The sequence below is a fragment of the Condylura cristata genome, unplaced genomic scaffold (assembly GCF_000260355.1).
Source record: "Condylura cristata isolate star-nosed mole 26May11 unplaced genomic scaffold, ConCri1.0 scaffold00017, whole genome shotgun sequence".
In the NCBI taxonomy this organism is placed as follows: domain Eukaryota; kingdom Metazoa; phylum Chordata; class Mammalia; order Eulipotyphla; family Talpidae; genus Condylura; species Condylura cristata.
The window spans coordinates 42,085,080-42,104,931 of NW_004567118.1; the positions used below are offsets into that span (position 1 = coordinate 42,085,080).

The following is a 19,852-nucleotide window of genomic DNA, read 5'->3' on the forward strand; positions in this document are numbered from 1 at the left end:
GTTGTTGTTTTTTTGGTTGCTGAGTAATATTCCGTCGTATATATGTACCACATCTTTTTAATCCAGTCATCTACTTTTGGGCATTTGGATTGTTTCCATGTCTTTCCAATTGTAAATAAAGCAGCAATAAAAATGGGGGTGCAGGTATCTTTTTCAATCAGTGTTTTTGTGTCTTTTGGGTAGATACCTAGGAGTAGGATTGCTGGGTCATATGGAAGCTCTACGTTTAGCAGTTTGAGGAACCTACAGTTTTCCATAGTGGTTGTACTAGTTTGCATTCCCACCATAGACTGCTATATTTTTTAAGTTTCCCCCCCTCACCAGTATCTATAATCTCTTGTCGCCTTCCAACCACCCCCCAACCCTCTTAACCTCAGAACCCTCATGGTGTTTACTAACATCTACTAGTTTTCCCATGTAACTTGCTTTATCAAATCACATATTATAGAATGCCCAGTACTTGATTTTATCATTTTGACTTGTTTTACTAAACATTATTCTCTCAAACATCCTCCATTTAGTTGAAAATGGCTACGTTTCATCTTTCCTTATGGTTGAATAGTATTCCACATTATGGATTTACCACTTCTTGGTCCAATAACCCAAAGACAGACATTAAGGCTGCTTCTATATCCCAGCCACTGTAATTAACCGTGCTGTGAATGTTGAAGAACATACCATTTTTTGTTCTGATGGTTTCATATTCTTTGTTAGATAGATGCCCAAGAGTAGGATCGCTGGGTCTACAGTTTTTCCACTGTTAGTTTGAGAAGGTAAATCCAGATTGCTTTTCATAATGGGTGCACCGGTTAACATCCCCACCAACAATATAACAGTAATTCCTTTCTCCACACTCTCTCTAGTTCTTGTTGGAGCCATTCTCACAGGAGGTGATACCTCGTGGTTTTAACCTGCATTTCTCTTAACTAGGAGCAATGATGAACACTTTTTGTCTACTGGCATTCTGGATATCCTCTTTGGAAAACTGTCTAATCTGTTGCCCATTTATTACATTGGCTTTTTTGTAGTCTCAGGTCTTTATGACAAAAAGTCACAGCATTTCAAACTTGATTTAAAAATACAACAAAAGGTAACAAGAGGGGGCCTCCATGGTGACGCAGTGGGTTAAAGCACAGCACTGTGAAGCTAGCCGCAAGCCCTTCAAGTACAAATTTGATCCCTGGCCAGGCGGGGGAGGTTAACCTACATGGCGCAGCAAACCTCTTCTGTCTCCTTGCTGCTCCCCTCAGCAGTGTACTTCAATGATCTGCCTATCCTGCTCCCTACTCTGTCTCTGGTGAATTCTCTCACCAACCCTGCACTTCTGGCCTATACCCCAGTTCTGTATGCATAAATAATACTTTAAAATAAAAAAGGTAACCGGGGTGCCCACAAGTGACAGACACGGTCCCACTCCTTCAGCCGCTCTAACTTTGTCTCCACTCCATCTTGCCAACACCACTGTAATCAGTTACAACTGTGGAAACTGAGTCATTTTAAAGGAGGGTGGATTCTATCTGACTGGCAAGGAAAAAGTGCAGCGCCTTGGCCCTGGGCAGAGAATGAAGCAGGGATACTCCTTTCTTGATGGCACTGAGCAGCTGGAAAATGTGGGTTCCTGGTCACGTAAGACTCCAAAACAATGAACAGACTTCTTTCTGAAGTTATCAGTTGGACTTTTCCAGGTGAGAGAAGGCTTTTGAGAGTAGTATCAACTTGGTTCATAAAGGACTTTGTTAAGATACTTTCGGAGGCCTAAATAAATGAGTCATCTTCAGATTTGTGGAGTTCTGGAACTATTTAAATTGTCACTGGGTTTCCATGAAAAGGTGAAAGCCAGGTGGCCTGCTGGGATGACACAGGTGCCACGTGCTCCTCGGAACACTTAGCCAGCTGGAGGCTTAACAACAGTGTCTCACAGGCTCTGTGGTGGAATTCTGCAAACAGAAGTGAAGTAATTGCAGGGCTGAGGGACCTCCCCTCTTTGCCTCAGGCCTTTCCACTTCTTCCAGCTAGCTGGACATCAGAGATTAGTTATTGGGTGTGCAGGGGAGGGGCAATGTGCACCTGTACAACACCCCCATCAAGTGCCGCTCCTCCATCAGTTTCATGCTGCTCACTTTGGTCTCTTGGAAGTTGTCAGCTCAGAGTAGCCTTTTCAATACTCTAGTTGCTGAATTCTTTCAGTTTTTAATATACTTTATCAACTATATATTGTGTGAATATTGTCTACCATTCTCTGATTTTTTTAATCTTACATTTTCTTTTAGTGTGTAAAAGCTTTTGGCTCAAGGTAATTCAATTTGTTTTTATTTCCCTTGTCGTAAGATTTTGAGTCTCCAAAAAACATTTTATAGTTGATGTCATGGAGTAGATCACCAATGTTTTCTTCTATGTATTTATTTCTTAGGTCTTGTATCTAAATTTTTATAGTGACCTAACTTCTTTCTTTTATATGTGACTTTTCAATTTTCCCTGCACCATTTATTAGAAGCTATCCTTTCTCCATAGTATGGCAATAATTGTTTTATTATAGATTAGGTGTTGTTATGAATGTGGAGTTACTTCTGGGCATTTGATTCTCTCCATTGATTTCATGTATCTATTTTTTGTGCTAATACCATACTGATTTTAGCACCATTGTTAAATAATAAAATTTGTCATCAAGTATTGCGATACATCTATTTTTCTTCCTTTTTCCTAAGACAGCTTTTGTAACATGAGGTGTTAGGTGGCTCCAAATAAATTTCAATTTTTTTTTAAGCCAATTCCTTTGAAGAATACAGCTGTTATCTTGTGGAGACTATATTACATATCATTTTAGGTACAGTAGTCATTTTGATTATATTGATTCTCATTATCCATGAGTATAAGCTGTCTTTTCATCTCATGTCACTAAGTTTCTTTAACAACGTTTTATAGTTCTCATTGAATATTTACCTTCTTGGGTTGATCCAAAGATAATCCTTTCAATCGAAATTATAAACTTTTTTTTTTTTTTTTTTTGTGCATACAGAACTGGGGTACAGGCCAGAGGCTCAGGGGCGGCGAGAGGCTTCACCAGAGACAGAGCAGGGAGCAGAACAGGCAGATCGACGAAGTTCACTGCTGAGGGGAGCAGCGGGCGGGCCAGGAGAGGTCTGCCGCACCATGTGGTCACCTCCGGGGCAGGCGGCAATCGAACTCATGTGGAAGTGGCTTTAACTTCTTAGTGCTGTGCTTTAACCCGCTGCGCCACCAGGGAGGGCCCGAAATTATAAACTTTTTATCTTCTTGATATATTTTGCTTCTTGTTCACTGGAAGTAAAAAAGCTACAGATTCTCAGATGTTTATTTTGTAACCTGACTCTTCACTACACTCATCTATTGTTTCTAATAACTTTTCAGTGGACTTATTAGACTATATATGTACACATAAACGTATAATTTGCGAATAGTGATATTTTCACTTTTCTGATTTGAATTCCCTTTATTTCTCATTTTCTTCTGTCAGCTTTGGTTAAAACCCCTAATAAGTTAAATAGAAGTGGTATCAATGGGCATCCTTGCCTTGTTTCTGATCTTAAGGGAAAAGCTTGCAGTTGTTCACCATCAAGTATTATGTTGCTGTTTGACTATATGATCTTTTATTATATTGAGGAAGGTTCCCTCTAGTCCCATCTTGCTTAAAGCTTCTGTCAGACAAGGGTACTAAATCTTATCAAATGCTTTCTCTGCAATTACTGAGATCATACGATTTTTAAAAAGCTTATAGAGGCAGTTGTTTGTATTTTGGAAGTATAATGCATCTCATTTTTATCTTTGATTTATATCGATTACACCGACTACATCTAATAAATCATCCTCACACACCTATGGATAGACCCCACCTGATCATTAAGTGTAATCCTTAAAATATGCTGTTGAGGGCCCTCCCTGGTGGCGCAGCGGGTTAAAGCACTGCACTAAGAAGCTTAAGCCACTTCAGCATGAGTTCGATTGCCGCCTGCCCCGAGGAGATCCACATGGCGTGGCAGACCTCTCCTGACCCGCCCGCTGCTCCCCTCAGCAGTGTACTTCGTCGATCTGCCTGTTCTGCTCCCCATTCTGTCCCTGGTGAATCCTCTCACCCTCCGCATCTCTGGCCTGTACCCCAGTTCTGTATGAATAAATAAATCTTTAAAAAAAAATGCTGTTGAATTTTATGTACTAGTTGATTTTTCATTAGAGAATGGTCTATTAATTTTCTTCTGCTGTCTTTACCTGGTTTGGGTATTAGGATAATGTTGGCATTGTAAAATACAATATAGAGCATTTCCTCTTCTTGGATATTTAAAAACAACCTTTAAACATAAGCTCTTATTTAAAGTTATCTGGTCTTGGACTTTTTTATTCTGGGAAGACTTCATTGCTAAATAAAATTTTAATTTTCCTCCTATTAATCAGTGTGTTCAACTGCTGTTTTCCTGAATTAATCTTAGTACACTAAACAGATCTAGATTTATTTGCACTTATTGGCACAGAATTGGTCAGAGTAATTTACTGACATTGAGGGTGGTCATGGTGATCTTTATGATTCTCTGCATTATTGAATCACTCCAGGCTTATTTCTGATTCTGTTCACCAATGTTTTCTCTGTCCTGTTCTTTGTTTAAAAAGGTGGCCTATTTTATCTTCTCAAACACTCAACTCGGTTTCATTAATTTTTCTGTATAATCTGTTTGACCTTTATTTCATTTATTTCTACTCTTATCTTTACTATTTCCTTCTAATTATTTGGACTTTGTTCCTTTTCCAAGTTGCTTTAAAAGTACTGGATTAGTTGGCTCTCTGGTGGTGCAACAGGTCAGGATGCAGCACTATAAGGTAGCAGCAACCACTTCAGTATGAGTTCGATTCCAGGCCCTGGAGGTGATCCACATGGCTTGGCATAGCTCTCCTGTCTCACCAGCTGCTCCCCTCAGCAGTGTACTTAGTTGATTTGCCTGTTCTGTTTCCCACTCTATCTCTGATGAATCCTCTTACTGACCCTGCATCTCTGGCCTGTACCCCAGTTCTATATGCATAAATAAATAAATAATTTTTTTAAAAAAGTATTGGATTAGTTACTTGGGATTTCTCTTCTTAAAATGGGTCTGTATTGCAATTATCTTCCCTTTCCAGGCTGCCACTGCTGCATTCCATTGATTCATTTGTTCATAGATACATTCCTATGTATCCCCATTTTTGTCTGTCTTAAGGTTGTTTCTGGTTTAATTTCCATTTTTATTCAATAGTTATTAAGCAGCATAATGTTTAGTCTCCATATACTTATAGTTTCTACTGATTTCATTTTCTTTTAGTTGATTTCTAACTTTAAGGCATTATAGTCAGAGTATTCAGTATAATTTTGATCTTCATAGTTTTATTGACAATTGATTTGTGTCCCACGATATGGCCTATTTTTTAAAATGTCCCAAGAGTACTTCAAAAAAGTGTGTATGCAGTGATTTGGGGAGATTTTCTGTAGATGTCTGTTAAACCTATTTGGTCTAGCTTCTCAGTTAAGGGTACTACTGCTTCTTTACTTTTTGTCACATTGATCTATCCACAGTCGTAAACTAAGCATTAAAATCCCCTAGTATTACCGTGTTGTTATATAGCACTGCATCATTCAAAGTATATGTGGTTGTTATTGTTTTTTCTTGGTATTATGCCCATACTCATATATTGTCCATCTCAATCTCCTATTTCTTTAAGTTGGAAATATATTTTATCTAATATTTCTGTTTCTGATTTTTTAAAAAAGATTACTGCATACAAAAACTGAGGTATAGGTCAAAGATGTGGGGAAGGGAGTGAAAGTATTCCCCATAGACGGAGTAGGGAACAGAACAGGTAGATTGACTGAAATACATGCTGAGGGGGGCAGCAGGAGAGACAGAGGGGTCTGCTGTGCCATATAAGGTCACCTCCTATGCCAGGGATTAAAGTTGTGCTGCATGGCTGCAGATAGCTTCATAGTGCTATGCTTTATTCTCTTGTACCACCACAGAGGTCCTGACTCTGATATTTTTGATATTGCCACTTGCTTGCAGGACTGTCTCCCAGCCTTTAACTCTAAGTCTGTACTTGCCTTTGTTGGTAAAATGGGTTTCTTATAAACAAAACTTTGTTTTGCAATCCACTGTTACTCTACCTACATTTTTTGATTCAAGCCATTTAATTTCATTTACCTACTGTGACTTAAGTGCCATGGTCTTTTTTTTTTTTTTTCCTAATGTTTTGGGGTTTTTTTGTGTTGTCTTTATATTTTATATTTTTTGAGGTCTTCCTTTTTGTTTTGTTCAGGTTCCATTGCCATTGTTCTATGTGTTACTTCTATCATGTCATTTACCTGTAGGTCCTGCTAAGGTTAGTCTGTGAAGAACTATTTGTGTGATGGAGAGGACAGTCTGTTTTCACCTCATTCTGATGGTCCACATTATTATTCTCCTCCCATCTTCTTCCATGTCATATGATTTAGGTATCTATTACCTCTATCTTCATTGTTCTGTTGCTTTGTAATAACCCCTTTAGTGCTTCTTTCATGTGTGACATAAAATTGATTTATTCTTTCATATTTTTTTCAGTTAAATTTCTTATTTCCCTTTTGAATGTTAATCTCACAGGGTAAAGGCCGCTATGATATGGATGTTATTTCTCTTTAGATTATCCCAATGGGCTCTCACAACATTTTCATTTATTCTTTCTCTGTTTTATTTATATGTTTTCCAATATTGTGTTTTTTGAGTTCATTAATTCTCTTGACTACATCTTTCTATTGTTGAGGTTATTTTTTAAATTTGGTTATAGTATTTCTTAGCTATGGTACTTTTCATTGTACGGCATCAAGTTTCCTTGATCTTTATTCTGTTACTGTTTTATATCCTCTATTGCTGTTTTGAGTTCCATAAGTGTAACTGTAACTGTGTACTCCTCTTCAGTTAGGATCTGCCATTCTGCAGGATAATGACTCCTTTCACAACCCTTTTCTCCAACATTTGTGATATACTCTTTTGTCTCTTCATTTTTATTTTCCATGGGTCATAATAGGAACAAAGTTGCCCTTGCATCTGCAGAAATAATTAGAAAACTGATGCCAGCAAGGGGTGTAGGTTAAACGGGACCAGAGTAGTAGGATTCTGAACGACCACCTCCAGGAAGCATCAGAGACTCAAACTTCTTGCTGTGCTGTGGGTGCCAAAGGAAATGTGGTAGGGATCCACAGTGATCTCCTCTAGGCCAGCTCCTTAGTCTAAGTGTCTCCTATAGTCGTGAGTCAGCTTCCAGGTTGTATTTGATCACTCGATGCAGCAATTGGCACAATTGTTGATATGGGCTCACGTGGCAGGGATTGTTCTATTTTCTTTTCTAGCAGGTGCCTTATCCTCGGGTGTTTGCTCCTACTGTTAATGGATACTTGGAACTCTGGCTTATATTAAAAGCTTGACAGGAGCTTGATTTCTACAAAACAGTGAATTTTTATATGTTTCACTATAGATCTTACATAATTTCGGGTGATGGATTATAGACAGTTATTTATTGTGAAGTTCTCTGAACATTGCTGTATTTGAAACTTTTCATTTAAATAAAAATGTTGTAAAAGTACAAATATTAAAACACTCCAGATGGCAGTAGAGTGAAAATTCTTGAGTTCACCTCTTTTGTATATCCACTCTAAATTGCAGCAGAACAAAGTCAACAACCTCTGAATGGTAAGCACATTAACTTCTCCATGTATCAGGAAGAACAGCCCTGGGGAAGGGGTAACAAGACTATAACTGAACTGTGGTTGCTGTGATATTGGAACAGCACAACTCACGACAGGGAGGGCTCTATAGAGCCCCACTGCTATTAACAACTCGGGCACATGGCTACATTAGACACTTCGGAGATCAAACAAATGCTGGATAAGGAAGTACACAGAGTTGGTGTGTAGGACAGAGGGTCCACTACTAGTAGGGGTACAAAGTGATGAGCACTAATTTGACCCTGAAGATGCTAGTTTAAAACAAATGGATCCTGAGGCAGTGGGAGAGCCCCACTGTGGATCAAATGTGTCTTCTCTGAAAAAAGGCTACTATTTGTATCCAAAAGCTGTTATTTTAAAATACTTGCACTGCTCCTACAAAGGGCCAAAACTAATATAATTTAGTTTTAATAAATAAAAACTAAATGCTTTTGCTAAGTAAGGATTAATAACAAGAGCAAGAGTCATAAATTTAAGGCTTCATGGCCAAAAGGCAGAGACTTAATTTACAGCTTATGACCTTGTCTCAATTATAATCCTACCCAGCACTGAATCTAGTGGTCAAATACAATCTAGCAGTTGAGGCTGGCACAAAACTAATCAGTTATGTAGGTCTAGGGGAGGGAATCACTCTGGATCCCCACCACACATTTTGTATACCCACAACATTGTAGAAGCTTGAACCCCTGATGTGAGGTGACCTTTTGGCATCTTACTGCTCTGATTCCTTTCCACCTATTAACTTGCAGGTGCCAGTGCCCTGGCCATTTGAACTAAGGCAGCAGTCTGTGAAATAACTGACACCTAAGATCCTTGATAAAATACTTAGTTTATATCTAGCTTCTTGTAGAAGGGGCATAATGCCAATTTACTAGGATAGGAAAAGGAAACACCTTATTACAATTCATAAAACTAAAAATAAATGAAGAGACAGAACTACAAAATGCTGGAGGAAAAGGAATGAAGACACCCAAGAGAAGCAGAACAATGTCATATACCTGAAGAGAATTTTATGTAACAACTATAAATTGCTGAGTTAAGAAAGACAATGGATAATGTAAGCTAGGAAAACAACAGATTGGTAACAGATGAGAACTAATATACTTAAAAATACTATAAGGGAAATTAAAAAATGCAACAGAATAGACAATAGTAACAGACAGAAGAGACAGAAAAATAAAAAGAAATGAAAACAGTACACGAGTCCACTGTGATAACCTAAAGAGAAATAACATCCATGTTATGGGAGTCCCAGAAGGAAAAGAGAAAAATAAAATCATAGAAAATTAAAAAAAAAAAATTGCTCGGCCCTCCCTGGTGGCACAGTGGGTTAAAGCACTGCACTGAGAGGCTAGAGCCACTTCCGCATGAGTTCGATTCCCACCTGCCCCGGAGGTGACCACATGGCGTGTCAGACCTCTCCTGGCCCGCCAGCTGCTCTCCTCAGCAGTGTACTTCATAGATCTGCCTGTTCTGCTCCCCACACTGTCTCTGGTGAGGCCTCTCGCCGCCCCTGAGCCTCTGGCCTGTACCCAGTTCTGTATGAACAAATAAATCTTTAAAAAAAAAAAACAATTGCTGAAAACCATTTCACCCTAAAAAATGACAGAAATCCTGATCCACGAGGCCTAAAGAGTTCCTAACAAAATAATACTAGATAGACATACTCCAAGGCACACTATAATTTAACTGTTGATAATCAATGACAAGGGTAGACAAGGGTAGAATATGAAAAGCATCAAGAGGTAAGAGTGTAACCTATAAGGGAATACCAATTTCACTATCTACATACTTTTGGTAGAAACCTTAAAGCAAGGAGGGAATAACAGGGTATATTCGAAGTACTTAAACAGATTTCTAGCCTAGAAACCTTTACCTGCAACATCAGCATTACAGATGAAAGAAAGGGTAATGAGTTTCAATGAAAGGTAAAATCAAAAGAATTTATCAACACCAAGTCAGACATAAAAGCAGCACTACAGAGACTGTTATTATTATTTTTTTAAAGATTATTAATTTATTCATACAGAACTGGGGTACAGGCCAGAGATGTAGGGGCAGTAAGAGGCTTCACCAGAGACAGAGTGGGGAGCAGAACAGGCAGATCCACGAAGTACATTGCTGAGGGTAGCAGCGGGCGGGTCAGGAGAGGGCTGCTGTGTCATGTAGTTCACCTCTGGGGCTGGGGATCAAACTCATGCTAAAGTGGCCCCAGCCTCTCAGTGTTGTGCTTTAACCCACTGTGCCACCAGGGAGGACCCTATAAGGGTTAATATAAACCAAGAGAACTAATATAGAGGAATAGACACCTAAACTATATAATAAGGAGTAGTAGGAGGAAGAGAAGAGTAAATGTGGCCTAATAGAGTTGAGTGTGAGACTAGATAGTTCAATGGGACCATAAAAATAGCGCATCATATACTAGCCTTAGCAGAATCTTTAAACAAAAATCAATAAACAAACAAAAAACATAACAGACAGGGCTTCCCTGGTGGCACAAGAGGTTAAGTCTCAGCACTATCAAGCTATGGCCATCCACTGCAAAATGAGTTTAATCCCCAGCCAGGGAGCTGACCACATGGCACAGCAGACCTCTCCTGCCTCATCCAATGCTCCCCTCAGCAGTACATTTCAGTCAAAATGTCTGTTCTGCTCCGCACTCTGTTTGATGAATCCTCTCACCCACTGCACTTCTGGCCTACACCCCAGTTCTTGTATGCCTAAATAAGTAAAAATAAATCTTTTAGAAAACCCAACAACACGGACAATGACAGTGGCGCTTAAGCAAAGAAAAAAAATGTCTAAAATAAAGACAAAAACAAAATAAAATAAAACACGTTAAAATAGCAGTGAGTACTTAGATCTCAACAATGATCTTGAATGTACAAACAGCACCCTAAAATCACTTTATACACACATTTACCCACTATCATGGAACATTTTCCAAAAGAGATCACATTGTGGGACATAATGCAATGATCAATAAAACAATGAAGACTGAAATCGTAGCAAGTACCGTTTCTAACCATTATGTATTAAGCTAGAAATCAATGCCAAAAAAGAGGAAAAACTATCAATACATGGAAATGAAAAGTATTCTACTAACAGCAATTGGATTAAAAAGGAAAGATAAAACAAATCAAAAGGATCTCAAGTCTACCGAAACTACTGAGTCTATGTGGTGCAATGAAACCAGTATTAAGGGTGAAGCTAAATTGCAATCCAGGCTCCCATTAAGTAGTCAGAAAAAAATCCAAATAAACAATTTAATAGTATACCTAAGGTAATTTGAAAAAGTGACCTAAAATTAATAGAAGAAAATAATAAAGAATGGAACTATATGAAATAGAGACCAACAGACTATATACAAAAGATTAATGAAGCTAACAGTTTGTTCTTTGAGAAGACAAACAGAATCAGCAAACTGCTAGCTAGGTTAACAGAAATCAACAGAAGTATAAGTGAAAGAAGAGAAATTGTTACAAATAGCACAGAAATACAAAAGATATAAGATATAGTTATGAGCTATATGTCAATAAATTTTATAACCTGATAAAATGGACTATGCCAGAAAGAAACAGAACTGAGTAAACTGAGTATAGCAATCACAATATGGACACTGAAATAATAGTCAAAAATCTCCCCAAAAACAAAAGCCCAGGGTCAAATGGCTTTAGCAGCAAACATTATCAGACCTTTAAGGAACAACTTTAACCTGTCTTTGGCAAATTATTTCTAAAAGGCCAAGAAGAGGGAATTTTCCCCAACAGATTTTGTAAGGCAGTATCATCCAAATACCAATACCAAACATAAATAACACAAGAAAACTACAGATCAGTGTCCTTGACAAATACTGATATGACAATCTTCAACAAAATATTAGCCAGTTGAATCAAGCAATACATCATCATACACACATACATCATATATACATATATTACATAGTTTAATATATGTAAACCAACCAATTCAACACATCAAAAAAAAAGTAAAGATAAAAATCATATGCTATCAAAAGTTACAGAGAAAATACCTGGTAAGCTTCAACCACCATTAATGATACAAACTAAACAAAATGGGGCTAGCCAATAAAACAATGAATTGTGAAAAACTGAAAACTTTTCCTTTCACATCAGGAACTTTTACCACGTCTGATTAACTTAATATTAGAGATTAAGAGACAATAGAAAGCAAAAGGAATCCAAGTTGGAAAGTAAGAAATGAAATCACCATTATTTACAGATGTTATACTAGGTGTAAAAACACCTAGAGTTCAACAATAAACTATAAGAAACAAATAAATATAGCAAAGTGAAGGTTACAAAATCAACATAAAAATCTATTTTATTGGGGATAAATTTTAAGGGGATAAATTGATTACTCCCTTCCATGAACAATGAATGTTTTTCCATCTACTTATGTCATAATCTAAATCTTTTAATAACACTCTGTAGTTAATGTTATATAAGTCCTTCACCTTCTTGGTAGGTTACTGTTTATGTATTTGATTCTTTTCGAAGCTATAATGACATATGGTAATCAAGATAGTATGCTAGTAATGTAATAGAGCTAGGTCAATGGAATAAAATATATAGAAAAAAAGCCCACACTTCCATGGATAACCGATTTTCAACAACGCTGTTTCATGCACTAGAATAACTGGATATGCATATTGTTCACTCAGGCACACCTCATTCAACGGTGTGTGCACAGAGGACCATATGAATTACCTTTTACTACCTGATTGATACATTCTACAATAGTTCTATGAGACAGATTCTATTTCTCATCTAGATGAAATCAGAATGCAAAGTTTTACTGAAAATTTTAACTTAAATTGGATACTGAAGAGAGGTATAATTAATCCCTCAATTCCAGGAAGGACTAATACAAGTATATTTCTAACAGTTATAAGAGCAACATAACTGCTATTATTCTATATTTAACATTCCATCTTGAGTAAATCAAAGGTCTCCAATAGTCCTTGGTTCATAATTAAAAATCTTGGAGAGAAAGTTTCATTAAACTTGCTTATAGATTTGAGTCAAATCTATCACTTATCATGTGAACTATGCCATATACAAATAGGTATATTTGTTTCTAAATGGGTGAAATTATGGAACTGTTTTAACAACAATTACCTTCATTTAGAAATAAATGCTAACATTCACTATATGCTTATCAGGTACCAAATGGTTGCTATTCAAGGTGCTCTGTATTAATTAGTTCATAATAATCAATCTCACAGGTTAGATACAATTCATAGTTCCATTTCACAGGTAAACTGAGACAGAAAAGTCATACGTCTATGACAAATAAGTGAAAGAGTCAAGTTTCACATCCAGTCATTCTACTTCCAAACCCACCCTCAATCTCTGCACTACCCAGGGAATAGAAGGCAGAGAAATAGGCTTAGTGGAAGGCAGTCAATATATGGACAGAGGAAAGATGCATATTATTAACTGACATGTCCAAACTTCCATTCAAGAAATAGCTTTTTATCTTAATACATGAAAGTATGCAGTGAATAAAGGAAAATGGGTTCTCACGGTAAAATTTCCCTAACTGAATATTTGACAGGGGCAAGTTCAATCTAGCATGTAAACAATACCCCAAAGTGCTGAAAGGGAAGTAAATTTCATGATAAATTTTGAACTCAGAAATTTGCTATATAAATTTTAAATGGGCACTGTCCTGCTGTATGAAAATCAAATAATGAAAGTCTTCATTGTCTAAGCAAGTATATTTGGAAATAAAACAAAAATGACACATGGTAGCTATTTTGTAATAATATTTCTTCAATATTCTTTTCCTTAACAGTTCTGTATTTTTAAGAAAGGAAAGAATTTGTACCACATATAACTGAACAAGAATTCTCAGAGATGCTGGCAGCTCTTGCCTGGTTTACAGGTCATAGCAAGTTAGTCTAAATGGCACTTTTAGCCATTCCTACCATTCAATGAAGTTAAGACATGAATATGCCACAATACCTGGTTCAAGCTCTGGCTCTGTCACTTCTTGGCAAGTTATTCAGCCTCTTATGCCTGAATATGAGAATAATAACACCATCTTCTTCACGGGCAGAAAGGGTTAAATGGGTTGACATGGAAGAATGTAGAGCAGTTCCTAGCACACAACAAATACTTACTAGAGATATTAGATTTTGAAAAAAAAAAAAAAAACACACAAGTTGTCACAGGTATTCTTAGATATAAGAACACCACATGACAAGGAACACATAATACTTCCACAGTGAAAGCAGCTGGGAGAGAGGTAGGGATGGAGGGAGAAGATGGAAAGCAAGGGCACAGTACATGTAACTTTCAACAAAATGTGTCCAATCTGAGGAGTATGTATTTGGGATGACAAGTGAGGACACATTAAATTCATCTATCACAGAGTTCTAAAGAGGCCACAGCAAGTATACATTCTGGCCTGAATGTTGAAAGTCTGAACATTAGATTGACATTTAAGCAGATCAGAGGCACCACCATCCTCAAATGTATTTTTCAGTTACAAGCCTAATTTTGAAGTTATCTTTAAAAATTACAATGCCAGCAGTCACTTTAGTTTGGCAAGGCAGTGCAGAAACAATTGCTCAGCATGGCCAGCCTACCCACACACAGGGCTCCACCTTGCAGTGCCTGCACTTCGACTAGATGCTCGCTGTGCACTGTGGTCAGCAAAGAGGAGCAACAGAGAGACCCAGTGGCTGGCTCTGTTGGGTAGTGCAGGCAAAGAGACTGCACTACCAAATCACCAGCTATTATTTTGTCTCCCAAAGTAATAAATTGAAAAGTTTTGTCCAATATGGATTATGAACATTAGAATACATCAATCCTACTGATAAGAATTGTTATAATTTATTCTCTATTACATAACCTGAATCTGTGTAAATGTTTTTTAGTTTACACAGGATATAGTTTTTCCTGAAGTGAGTTCACACACATTCTCAATATTAATATACACTGTTAATTTATGTTAACTCACTGTCACATTAACATTCATATTAGCTGTTAATCTATTTCTTTCATTAAATATATTTCTTAATTGTTTTCAATAGCAAATTAATAGCTTTCACATTCATCAATCATTTTAGCATTTTTCTCTTGCAAGAAGTAACAAGAATAGCAGATATTTATAGAGCACTGTCAGGCACCACTCTATGCAATGTGCCCACACATATCCAAACAAGCCTTCTAACATCTCTCTGATGTAGTACTATTATTATTATTCCCATTTTACAGATGAAGAAAACTGAGGCACAGAGAGATCAAATAACTTGCCCAAACGAGTAAGTGGCAGAGCTTGGAACTGAACCTAGTATACTTATTGGTAGCTGTACTCTTAACCACTAGATACAGAGCCTCTTGGTAGTTGAGGGATGAGCAGGAGGTAAACAGTGAAGGGTGAAAGGGCTTTGGGGGAGAGGTACAAAAACACAAGAAAATAGCACTTTGAAAATCTTCATGGCAGTGTGTGGAGGGGGAGGGGCGTAAAGGAAGGCATGCTTGAAAACATGAAATAAGGGTCAGGTGGTAAATCCAGAGAAGGCACAGAAGTGGCTGCATTTAAGACTTCTGAAAGGGCCAGACCACACGTGACTGTGCAGATCAGGAAAGGAGAAGAGAAAGGGTAGGAAACCACTAGGGATTTTACATGACAATATGAATGCTAGTATGAAAACCACCCTGGTGAAGATAGGCACTGGAGCCCAGTGAGAAGGCAGGGAGCCTGCAGGAGCCATGATGACAGTCCAGATGACCATGCACTCCCAACAAGATGGAAATACCTAATGAAAGCCAGAGGTTTGTGCACCTCAGTCTTGAACCTGCTGAGTACAAGGAGCATGTGGGATGCCCAAGAGCGGTATCCAGCAAGTGACGGGTACACAGGCTTGGAGCCCATGCTGAATTGTCCTCAGAGGTACAGATTTAGGAGTCAGTGGATAAGTGAAAATTCAAGATCTAGGGGTGCGTGACATCCTATACAGATATGCTAGGGAATGAGAAGCAGGCCTGAGGTAGCATCCTGAAGATGATGACATTTTAAAAGACCAGAAAGATAAGGAGGAGTTGACAGGCAGAAGATCAGAAGAATGAATGTTATCACAGAAGCCAATGGAAGAGTTCATTAAGAAATCAATAAAGCCAAATGTTCTGTGGTCAAGAAAGACACAGACAGAAATATCCATTAGGTCTAGAGAAATGGGGTAGTTGTTTTAGAAGGACAAAGGACTCCTGCCAGGCCAAGAGTGAAGATTACATGAGTGAAGAATGAAAAAGTACGCACAACTCTCAACAAGGTACGAAGTGAGAAAGTAGGGTGAAGAGAGATTGACCATGTATAAAGTGTTGACTGGAGGGGTAGGATTGGGAAATAGGAAATAGGAGCCAAAGCTACAAGAGGTGGAAGGACAAATGGCGTCTCCACTTTCCCAGGCGGGAAGGACATAGGCGTGTGGGTGCCGCAGGGCTGCACCTTTCCTTTTGATGAAGCGCCATCTGATGGCTCCTAATTCCTCAGTGTCATAGAGGCAAAGTTGTAACCAGAAAATGAAAAAGGTAGCATAGGTGTGGACAGGAAAGGGGAAGGGGAAAGGAGGCGAGAGCATCTGGGTTTGAGGAGACAAGAGGCACCTGAGCCAGTCATTGTAGACTGTGGGATAGAGTGAAGATAAGAAACAGAGATTGAAGGGTGGGGTGTTGTGGGCTCATTTCAGAACGCTGGTGACCAGTGCTGATGATTGTGGGTACCACAGGTCACATAAGAGGTGGCTTTTACTAGCAAGGTATGAAAGATTCACCAGGGTTAATGACTCAGTAGGCATGCAAGAGATGGACCAGGGATCTCAGCCACATTTAAAAAAGGGAGAAAAATGGCTGGAGGGGAATAAAGTGCAAGTGTAGGGGTTCTAGAAGACACCAGTTCACAGGACAGGCAGCTGACAGAAAAGACATGTGGGCAAAGAGCTAAATATATTAATTTAACCCCACAGGTTATCATGAAATCATCATCCATAGATTATTTGAACTAATTACTAGTCCAATTATTCATTATTACATTAAGAAATATATCCTCTGTGATATGACAGAAGACTGAGCTTCCTGCTCTATGAAGGCTCTTTAGAAATCATTAAGAGAAAGACCAATAACCTAATGAAGAAAATGAGTGATACACCCACTTGGCTGGAGCTTCCTCCTCTGGGGACCCCAAGAACTCTTCCACCACTGTAGTCTCTTCCATCAGCGTTGCTGGCTCCATATCACTGAAAAGCAGCAAGAATCATTCTTGTCAAATATGTTCATCTTAATTCCTGAGAGTAACATTTCAGTGTCCGTTTTCATAAGTAAATATTCTTCAAGGCGTTAAATACACATATAGGTAACTTACATAACATGAAAAAGAGAAAATGCCAAAATGCCCATAATTCTTTCAGAAAATGTGCAAGTATTCTGAGAACTAAAAGTTTCCTTGAGAGCCTCAAATTAAGAACAGGCGATAAAGGACTACAATAATTACTCAATTATACTAGGCAACTCCAAATCTAACAGGGGTTATAAAAGTTCTGAAGTTTTAAATGACTTACTATAGATTAAAATATGCCACAAACTTAGAACAGCTTCCACTATAAAAATAAGTTACAAACAAGCTGGTGATAATTATGCTAGAAAAATAGGCTTTGAGACACCAATCGACATATCACAGCTAAGTACACATCCCACAGATAGTAATGACACACAATGAAAAACAATTTGAATTTTAATCTACATGTTTGTTATTTTTCCTTTTGGTATTAACATCAATCCTATTGGAACATTCCTTTTTTTCAAAAATAAAAGCAAAGTTCCAGAAAAAGAAATTCCATTGCAGGAAAATGCTTAGTTAACCTAAGTATATTCATAAGAAGTACAGTACACTTGACATATATAACCTAGTATTTTTCATTCACAGTTCAGGAAAAAGCTTCATAAAGTTATTTTTTTTTTCTGTAAGAAGTAAGCATAAATTGAACCACAGTAATTGAATATCTAAATTTAAAAAAATTCACAATTAAAGCTATTGCAATTTTTAAAAGTTTTTTTTAACACAAATTTGAATTATTTTTACTTTTAAAGAAGTCCCTAAATCAAATGCACTCCAAGCAGGATATCAATACCACTGTGCAAGGTTGGTCTCTCTCCACAGAGGTGCCTTCTATACACCAGACTGACTCCAGTTGCCTAAGGGAGTTTTTAGCACCCAGGTGGCCCCAAATCTAGCAATGGTAGAAGCACTTAATTATTTCAAATTTCTCTTTATTCCATTGGCCACATAAGGAAATGAAAAACATGTCTTTCTGTAATTGAAATCATAAACAGACAATGAAGTAAAAAAAGGGAAGTAAAAAAATCAAAATATAAGAAAAAAGACTATGTAAAATTTTTTTCTAATACTTGAACAACCAGTTTTAAAGAAAAATCAGACCTCCCACTCCAACATCCTATATTTTATGAATAACCATAAAATTAATGTTCTTAGAGTTGTACAGAAATATATAACCAAAACTACAAAGCAATTAAGTTTCAAAAATCACAAAAACGATTTATCATGGCAGATTTTGTTGAAAGAATATCACCAATGTTGGATTTACTAAAAGAGAGATATAGCCCAGGGCCTATGTCTATATTGTGACTTCAGTTATACTAATATTAAAAAAAAAAAAGCCTGTTTGCACATGTTTTACAAAACGAAGTCAAACACTTCAAGAGTTTATCTAGTTCACATTCAATCAGACGTTTCACATTTAACCTAATCTCTCACAATGAACAAATTTTAATCAAATGTGGCTTGGTTATCACATAACACTGTCATATCTTCACAATGAAAGTTGGAAGGTGGCATTCATGAGTTTCTATTCAACATGAAAGCAGTATTTGATATTATACCTTTTAATTACTGCAGAGGGAGAAGTCTATTTTCAGCAAAAACATGCAGTATCAAAATGCTAAGAAAACCAGTACATTGGAAATAGCTCAGTCACTCCATTTTAAAAGCATCTTGTCCATGAATCAATCTAGTTCTACTACCAATGTCTTCAAACGGGCATAATAAACTACAGTCAGTTCCCCACACCAACACGCTCTGTGTCACTGGACTCATCAGTCATGAACACATCACTTATTCTTACCTCTGCTTTGTTCTCATTTATCAAAGGAGGGCCATAGTTTCAATGTTCTACTCTGTTTTCATGATACTAAATCACAATCTCATAAATAAAAAAGTTAAGTCTTATTCTACAACAACCCTTCAGTTACAAATTATCATCACTTAAGAGCTATTACTTTATAACTCACAAAACCATCTGAAGTGAGAGCCATGAGATGCATGTTATTTTAACGTTGAACACCTACAAGTAGATCTGGGAGCAGTCCCTTTTTTTATGTTTAACAAGGCCACTGTACATAGTTACTTGGAGCAAACATTCAAATGCAAACTAAAAAGGTATTCAGTATGAGATAAGGTGGTAAGTCAGACGATTCTATCCAATTATCTACAAAGTAAAATAAAACAAAATTAAAAGGACAGTGATAGAGATGTTATGGAACCAGGACTGAGACACATTCAACAAATCGTTCATCCTTTCCAGGACAACATATATGTTTACTGTATTAAACATTACAATTGCTTATTCTGTACATTTGTCTTTTAATGAGAAAGCTTAAGGAAAATAAGTTTATGTAAAAATCTTATATTGTACAAAAGAACTAACGTGGAAGTCTGAATCACCTCAAGCCTGTTCCTCTGCAGACAACAGGGATGCACTCTCCTCAGTGGCCACAGAATGACCCAAAAAGGAGAATTTGAGCACCCTCCGGAAGTGCTCAAAGCAGCACAAGTATGTGGCACCATGAAACTTCAGAGAAACGTGAAATATGTAGCTCAGGTGAACCTGCTTTGATAATCTTTAAGAAAGCAAATAAAAATACAGATGTCACTGTGAGCACACCTTTGCATACCTGCTATCTTTACCTGATCCCCAGGTGCGAACTCCACATCCACCCATGCTGTCTTCAGTTTTGATTGCTCTAGAGAAAGAAGGAATATTCCATTAAACTGGAA

At 37.5% G+C, this 19,852-nt stretch overlaps 1 protein-coding gene across 1 annotated transcript in view; it reads right to left on the minus strand.

Moving 5' to 3' along the window:
• The window catches only part of HABP4 (hyaluronan binding protein 4), a 38,998-nt gene that overhangs the window by 8,762 nt on the left and 10,384 nt on the right, over positions 1-19,852 (minus strand). The window contains exons 4-5 of the mRNA XM_004684913.2: positions 19,750-19,818; positions 16,935-17,018 (exon numbers count right to left, since the gene is read on the minus strand). Coding sequence (XP_004684970.1) covers positions 16,935-17,018; positions 19,750-19,818 — 153 coding nt within the window. The remainder of the gene's footprint in view (positions 1-16,934; positions 17,019-19,749; positions 19,819-19,852) is intronic.